General features: G+C 49.5%; 1 protein-coding gene across 1 annotated transcript; it reads left to right on the top strand.

The window, feature by feature from the left end:
* The first annotated feature begins 2,756 nt into the window (after nucleotides 1–2,756).
* Nucleotides 2,757–4,265, top strand: LOC125524907 (peroxidase P7-like). Its single transcript, XM_087537227.1, has 3 exons — nucleotides 2,757–3,054; nucleotides 3,151–3,342; nucleotides 3,460–4,265. Exons 1-3 carry the CDS (start codon nucleotides 2,830–2,832, stop codon nucleotides 4,009–4,011), a joined length of 969 nt encoding a protein of 322 aa, XP_087393353.1. The 5' UTR covers nucleotides 2,757–2,829; the 3' UTR covers nucleotides 4,012–4,265.
* The last annotated feature ends 4,587 nt before the right edge of the window (nucleotides 4,266–8,852 follow it).

Here is an 8,852-nt window from a genome sequence, read left to right as displayed (position 1 = left end):
ACACCATCGGCTGCAGCAACCAATTCACCTCCTTCTCCACCTCCCGAGTCGTCTCGCCATCCAGACCATAGGCTTATCCCAACACACATCTGGTCACGCGTGGGCAACTCAGAAAATTTCGTCCAAACCCTAAATACACCAATGCCAACCTCGCCACCACATCCACACCCTCTATCTCCCTGGTACCCAAGTATGTGCATGCTGCATTGCGAGATCCCCATTGGCTAACAGCGATGCAGCAGGAGTACATGTCTCTCATGGCGAACCAGACATGGACACTCGTGCCCCGGCCCGCCAACGCCAACATTGTCACCGGCAAGTGGCTCTTCCGTCACAAGTTCAAGGCGGACGGAGCTCTGGAGTGGTACAAGGCACGTTGGGTGGTGCGCGGCTTCTTGCGGCGCCCCGGTGTGTACTTCGACAAGACGTTATCGCGGTGGTCAAGTCCACCATGATCCGGGTTGTGCTCTCCATCGCCGCTGCTTGGGACTGGCTTGTCCACCAGATGGATGTGAACAACACATCCCTCCAGGGGTTCCTCATCGAACGGGTCTACTGTCAACAGCCAGCAGGTTTCGTCGATGCTCACCACCCCAGCCATGTGTGCCTCCTGGACAGATCACTGTATGGCCTGAAGCAGGCACCGCGGGCATGGTTTGACCGCTTCGCCGCCTTCCTCCGCTCCATCGGCTTAGTGGCGGCGCGCTCGGACCCCTTCTTGTTTGTTCTCCATCGCGACGCAAGGGTGGCATACTTGCTTTTGTACATCGACGACATCGTTCTTACGCCTCCTCGACATGCCTGCTCCAACACCTACAGCGCCAGCTCCTCTTCGAGTTCTCCATGAAGGACCTGGGCCCGTTGCAGTACTTCTTGGGCATCCACATCACGCGCGACAAGGCCGGCTTCTTTCTCTGGTAGGCCAAGTACGCTGATGAGCTCTTGGATAGGGCGAACATGTCTACCTGCAAGCCGGTGAGCACACCAGTCGCAACAAGCTCTCCAACGACGTCGGGCCACCCGTCGCCGATCCCTCCGACTACCGCAGCATTGTGGGGGCGCTTCAGTACCTGACGATGACCAAACCAGATCTGTCATACGCAGTACAGCAAGCACACATGTCCATGCACGATCCGCGTGACCAGCCCCTCGCGTTGGTGAAGCGTATCCTGCGGTATGTCCGCGGCTCGTCGACACATGGTCTCCACATCCGTCACTCGTCCTCCCTCGACCTCGTCGCCTACTCTGACGCCGCCTGGTCTGGCTGCCCGGACATGGCCGCTTGACATCTGGCTATGATGCCTTCCTCGGCGACTCGCTCATCTCCTGGTCGTCTAAGCGACAACCCACCATCTCTAGGTCCAGTGCGGAGGCGGAGTGCCGTGCGATTGCCAACGTCGTCGCTGAGTATTGCTGGCTCTGTCAACTACTCGGTGAGCTCTGTGCGCCCCTGTCCAAGTCCGCTATGGTGTATTGCGACAGCATCTCCTCGGTATATATGGTGGCCAATCCAGTCCATCATCTACGCACGAAGCACATCGAGCTCGACATTCACTTCATGCACGAAAAGGTTGGTCTAGGGCAACTGCGTGTTCTCCATGTCCCGACGATGCAACAGTTCGCCGATGTAATGACCAAAGGTCTCCCGTCTCTAGTGTTTCAAGAGTTTCGGTCCAGCTTGTGCATCCGCCCTCCGGACAGTTAAACTGCGGCGGGGTGTCAGCCGAAACTGTCTTGACCTCTCTCGTAGGATTGACCAGGGCGTGCTCTAGGCACAACCCCCACTAACCTGGCCCACGTCGCCCATGTAACCTGCGCTCTGCATGCGCGTGTAACCCGATATATGGATGATCAACACGAGGGGAGCACCCAAGATGCTTTACTCTAATCTTCTTCTCGCTCACAGATTCGAACTCCATTGAAGCCGGTGACAGTGAGATAGACGCACGCTTCCAACCTTTCCGCTGTTGTACGAAAGCGATTGATTCTTATATGGAAAAATAAAATTTATCGTCCTATCTCGAGAATAATTGTTTGACCTCGACATGCACATGCAAGTTGCCATGTAATGCCGTCCCTACGATCAGTTGATGCTGGATTAGTACCTTTCAAAATAGCCCGAGCTAATTCACGGGCCAGCGTATACAGTAATACGGTTGCTTCAAAGTGTGAGATAACAATAAAATATAGACCGAGTGGTGCTCGATTCGCAAAATTTAAAGGGGAAAAAATTGAGCGAGTTATCCAGGCAGGCAAGTCTGGTTAACCGGCACATGGCTAGCAACAGCACGCACCGTGGTGGAGTAGTATGGCACGTAACGGTAGCAGCAACATTCGGTCCACGTCCTGAGTCCACGAAATTTCCGCTAATGCGCCGACTCGGAGGGATCCGGACTGACCCATGCACAGCCTACACCCGTGACGTGCACAGCAACATGTCTCTGCGCTCTTATAATATTCCAGAAAATACGATATACTATACGATAACTAACACATGCGATCGTTCAGGGGAGCGCGCGTGCTGATCAGCAGTTAGCGTCGCGCCAAGCCGGTGCCCATGCCGGAGCGAGCGATCACTGGTCAACCAAATCCGGCTGCGGCTGCAGAGAGTCCGGCCGAGAACTCTGTAGTGGCATTTCGTACGTACGTGAGTGAGTGATAGCAATCGCGCGCCCGCCACGCGCCAGCGCATGCAGGCGCAGGCCGGCTTCCACGAGCTCCGGCAGCTAGAGCACTATAAATAGGGCGCCACCCTATGCATCTCGCCTCATCGAGCTCGATCACATCAAAAGAGTTGTCTAGTCACATCGACCAAAGCCGGAGACAGCAATGGCCGCCTTCACCACCGGGTCGGCGGCCTTCGTCGGGCTCGCCGTCGTGCTCTGTGCCCTCGCCGGCGCGGCGAACGCGCAGCAGCTCTCGCCCAGCTTCTACTCCACGTCGTGTCCCAACCTGGCGTCCATCGTGCGGGCGGGGATGACCTCCGCCGTGCAGACGGAGAGGCGGATGGGCGCCTCCATCCTTCGCCTCTTCTTCCACGACTGCTTCGTCAATGTGAGCAACACCGTTCCTCCCTATCATTTGCTTTGCTTTTTGCTAGCTGCTGATTTTACGCAGTAGTAAGTACTGACATTTGTGATGTGTCGGTAGGGGTGTGACGGCTCGATTCTGCTTGACGACACGTCGACGTTCACCGGCGAGAAGAACGCCGGGCCGAACGCCAACTCGGCCCGCGGCTTCGAGGTGATCGACGCCATCAAGACTCAGGTGGAGGCTGCGTGCAGGGCCACCGTCTCCTGCGCCGACATCCTCGCGCTCGCCGCCCGTGACGGAGTCAACCTGGTGAGTCCCCGCGCGCGACCAGCTTCAACGGTCGCCGACCCGTACTACAAAACACGACACGTTCAGCACTTACTTGCCAGCCATGGCTGACTCGGCCGAACTGTCGCATGCATGCAGCTGGGAGGCCCGAACTGGAGCGTGCCGCTGGGGCGCAAGGACGCGCGCACGGCGAGCCAGAGCGCGGCCAACGCGAACCTCCCGGGGCCCGGCTCCAGCCTCGCCACGCTCATCGCCATGTTCGGCAACAAGAACCTGTCGCCGCGGGACATGACGGCGCTCTCCGGCGCGCACACCGTCGGGCGGGCGCAGTGCCAGTTCTTCCGCAGCCGCATCTACAACGAGACCAACATCAACGCCAGCTTCGCGGCGCTGCGGCAGGGGACGTGCCCGCGGTCCGGCGGCGACACCAACCTCGCGCCCTTCGACGTGCAGACCGCCGACGGGTTCGACAACGCCTACTACCAGAACCTGGTCGGGCAGCGCGGCCTCCTGCACTCGGACCAGGAGCTCTTCAACGGCGGGTCGCAGGACGCGCTGGTGCAGCAGTACAGCAGCAGCCCCAGCCAGTTCTCCGCCGACTTCGTCACGGCCATGCTCAAGATGGGCGGCCTGCTGCCGTCCTCCGGGACGCAGACGGAGGTCAGGCTGAACTGCAGGAGGCCCAACTAATAAAGAGTACACGTAACAAGTGTGCTAAATAATGATCGATGCCTTGGAAAACCAGGCATTGGTCAGGTTCACGTATGTATGGATGTATGTAATGAAGAACACCGAACGTACACACGCTCGTTTGCTCAACCCGGGGTGAACGTGTAAACTACAAAGAATCAAAATGTACGTTGGTCATAAAAGTGTATCATCATCATCAATACAGAACAATGGGATGGTACATCATAATTAAAGAAAACGATCTCTATTGATGATGATGGTGTTCACTAATCACTACTATGGTTGCTGATTGATTGGCTTGTTTGTAAGCACAGCTCACATTATGGGTACATAGATGAGATGTATTCCATACTTCTTGCTTGTAGCACGATCGACCCGACCATAGTCGACATCTATGCTGCAAAACAATCGATATGTTAGCGTAAATGCCTAGGAGACGGCAGAGGGGCGGGTGAGGAAGCAGGAGGAGGGCCGATGGGGCGGGTGATGGGAACAAATCATGAGTGGGATAAGCTTTGAGTGGGGGAGCCTCGCTGGAGCATGTCAACGGTGACCCTGGAATGTGCCCGGTACATCGTCCACCCAATCCTTTTAAGTCGAAACCGTAGAACAATAGTTCTACGGTATTTTCCATTAATAACGCAAAGAGTATAAAATATTTACAAAGAAAAGAACAACAAAAGAGCACTAAAACTACTCATCCAATTCCTTGCCTAGGGAACATGAGGAAACTATCGTATTGATATCGTGTACTCTACAATCATCATAGATGTGTAGTGGTCCATTCCTTGAATCTTTCCAAATATTTTGCTTTGATTCTACTCCCTCCATTCCACAATGTAGTGCTTCCTCTATCTCCGTGCTTCAACTTTGACCGTAAATTTAACTATCAAGACCAATTGCGGCGGGGGCAAAAATTATACCAGTGAATTCGTATTCGAAAAAAGTTTTCAATTATATAATTTTTTCTCCTGCCGCAGTTGGTCTCGTCGGTTAAATTTATGGTCAAAGTTGGACCTCGGGAAGCGGGGGCGCACTATATTTTGGAATGGAGGGAGTATGTTACATTAGAACCAAGTCTTCTTTGAGCCAAAATTTTCAGCAGTTAATACTCAGTGTCCAAACTCGCCAGCATCCTTGAATAATGATATCCAGAGCTATTTTCTTGGGAAGTGCAGAGTGTAGGATCATAATGTCATCAAAACTTGATATTCCTAGTTTTCTGTTTGGAGCAGTGCACTCCCAACATTCTTGAGCAAAGGTATAATCCCAGAAGAGATGTCTCAAAGTTTCTTCAGATTGCTCATTAAATTAGACACAGTTGTAGCTGTCCAGATGCATATGTTTCCTTCTCAGCAAGTTTCTGTTGTTAAGTCTGTCATGAAGTAGAAGCCAAAAGAAAATCTTGTGTCTAAGTCTGTTGGAGGTCTTCGAGATCCATTTGAACAGGAAATTGCTTTCATTCTTGGGTCAAATAGCTTTATACATTTTAATTGAGGAGTAGTGTTGGCCTTGCCCCGTGCCCTTCCATTCATCATTTCTTTGATCACTCCAATGTGTATTGACAAGTCACCATACAAGTGTGTAAAAATATAAAAATAATTTAGCATGTCCCCATAACATAGACTTACTAGTATGACAAATAATCAAACGTAAACTTGAATAAAAACCTTAAGAAACAGAAATGATAAATTTAACACTGATCATGCTAATGGGCCAAATGTATGGCCCAATCTATAATGAGTACTATTCATAGCATGATTTTAGTTTCTGTTTCTAAAGTTGTAGGTCTAATTCAAATCTGAAATTTTGAGAAATAATATATGTATGTTTTGCGTACGTACTAAATTATTTTCCGATTTTTGAAACCATTGCAGAGCGAATTTAAGGTGATTGGTGGACCGGTAGCACCACATGGGTGGGTGCACCAGATGTTCGCTCAGAGGGCATGAGGTGGGGAAAAATATCTACCAGTGCACCGAACTCACATTGTGCTCTTCAAACGTTCAAAAAACTCTGAAAAAAATTAGCACACTCACACAAGACCAATGTAGGTTGTCACAAAATTTCAAGTCAACATTCGAAACATAACTCGAAAAACAAAAATGACAAATCCAACACTGAATAGTACAAATATAACTTGTGCTTTAGATTTGGCCCATTATTACACTGATGTCAAATTTGTCATTTTTGTATCTCAGGAAATATTTCAATTTTTATATAAAATTTTATGACATCATACATTGATGTTACGTGAATGTGCTAGATTTTTTTTCAGATTTTGAAAAATAATTTACGGCATCCGGTGCACCGGTAGCACCAGAAGTGCGGGTGCACCAGATACATTCCTATGAGGTGGAGCCAACTTGTTGAAAAAGCATACTGGTGCTTGTAGTCTTTGCTACCCAGTGTCCACGTTCCTGCATGCAAATGGCTTTAAATATGCGGCCATGCAGTGTTGTTTCCGACCGAGTTGAAGCATACCAGAACTGGTCATCCCCATCAGGCAATCACAAGAAGGGAGAGTATCAGGTGATACGGATCCTTAGATGCTCCCATAATACGAGCTTTTAGGAGCCGTTGGATCTAAGATCCAACGGCTCCCGGAAAGCTTACAACATTTTGCGACAAAAGACCTTTTGAAGTCTTAAAATTGCGAACAAGTACGACAAACTTTCAGAACCTACTAGGAGCCGTTGGATCTGAGATCCGACGAACCAGAAGCTCGTATCATGGTGAAGGAAATATGCCCTAGAAGCAATAATATCGCATCAAAACTTGATATTCCTAGTTTTCTGTTTGGAGCAGTGCACTCCCAGCATTCTTGAGCAAAGGTACAATCCCAGAGGAGATGTCTCAAAGTTTCTTCAGATTGCTCATTACAGTAGACACAGTTGTAGCTGTCCAGATGCATATGTTTCCTTCTCAGCAAGTTTCTGTTGTTAAGTCTGTCATGAAGTAGAAGCCAGAAGAAAATCTTGTGTCTAAGTCTGTTGGAGGTCTTCGAGATCCATTTGAACAGGAAATTGCTTTCATTCTTGGGTCAAATAGCTTTATGCATTTTAATTGAGGAGTAGTGTTGGCCTTGCCCCGTGCCCTTCCATTCATCATTTCTTTGATCACTCCGATGTGTATTGACAAGTCACGATACAAGTGTGTAAAAATATAAAAATAATTTAGCATGTCCCCATAACATATAACACCATATGACAAATAATCAAACTAAACTTGAATAACACCTTAAGAAACAGAAATGATAAATTTGACACTGATCATGCTAATGGGCCAAATGTATGGCCCAATCTAAAATGAGTAATATTCATGGCATGATTTTAGTTTTTGTTTCTGAAGTTGTAGGTCTAATTCAAACCTGAAATTTCGAGACATGATAGATGTATGTTTTACATACATACTAAGTTATCTTCAGATTTCTGAAACAATTGTAGAGCGAATTTTAGGCGATTGGTGCACCGATAGCACCACGTGGATGAGTGCACTAGATGTTCGCTCAGAGGGCATCAGGTGGAGCCAACTTCTTCAGAAAGCATAGTAGTACTTGTAATCGCTGCTACCCAGTGTCCACGATACCTGCATGCAAATGGCTTCAAAATGTGGCCATGCACATGCAGTGTTGTTTCCGACCGAGTTGAGGCATACCAGAACTGGTCATCCCCATCAGGCAATCACAAGAATAGTTGCAGCACCGAGCGCCGTACAGTAACGAAGAAGGCCGACCGGTTTGCCCCGGTGCGCGGTGCGGCAGCAGCAGCAGGTTGGTGCGATATCGAGTTGTGGAGCACGAAAGCACTCGCAGCAGGTCGGGCTGCACATGGATGCGCGTACTTACGAAAACGGTCTCTGGTGGCGGTGGCGGCCAGCGCGGAGACGCGTGCCCAGCCCATCCAAATTGCGTTTGTATCCATCTGAGCCAGTACAGAGCTAGGTACTAGTACGTACACAGCGGTACGCCTGGACCGATTTGTACTCCCTCCGGTCCTTTTTACTCTACACATTGAATTTGCTGAAAGTCAAACTTTGCTAAATTTGACCAAATTTATATTAGAAATTATTAGCATCTATAGTATCTAATAAATATAATATGAAAATATATTCCAAGATGAATCTAATGATATTGGTGTTGTTATGTAAATGTCTATAATTTTTTATATAAACTTGGTCAAAGTTAGATGAGATTAACTTCGGACAAATCTAATATGCAGCGTAAAAATGACCGGAGGGAGTACTACTACTACTACGGTGCAATCAAGCATTCAAGCCTGGACAGATTTGTTCATCGGACCTGTTTGGATCTATGAGTTAGAGTTAGTTTGTGCTAGTTCGGATTTAAAGCTCTAAAACATTCAAACATGAAGGCTTGTTTGAGTTAATTACATCTAACCCATCCAAAAAAACTATTCAATCAAGAGGTGCTAATTGGAGCTAGTAACTCTAACCTCTAACGTACTGCTCACATACCGAAGCAAAGACCACTCACGTACTGCTCAGAGCAAAAGCCGGTGAAACCCAGAGCCAAGGCGCCGCTTTTCGCCATGTTCCAAACCTTCGCACACCACACGCAAAGACGGAAGGAAAGCGAGGGCAAAGCGACGATGCCCCCGGTCGCGCTCCGCCTTTGTTCCCCAAAGCAGAGGACCGACCCTACCCTACCCCCCGTAGCCGCTCCATCGCCGGTGCTGGACGCCACGCGCACCGTGGTGCGCCGCGCACAGAGGCAGCCTCTCAAGGCCACCATGCACTCTCGTCAACCGGCCAATCACCCAGCGCAGTGCGCCTCAAATCACGTTACGTGCGTTCAGATTATTGGCACAGTGCTCAGACGA

The sequence above is a fragment of the Triticum urartu genome, chromosome 7A, assembly GCF_056163025.1.
Source record: "Triticum urartu cultivar PI428250 chromosome 7A, HENAU_Tu73, whole genome shotgun sequence".
In the NCBI taxonomy this organism is placed as follows: Eukaryota; Viridiplantae; Streptophyta; class Magnoliopsida; order Poales; family Poaceae; genus Triticum; species Triticum urartu.
This window is presented reverse-complemented; position numbering and strand designations above follow the sequence as displayed.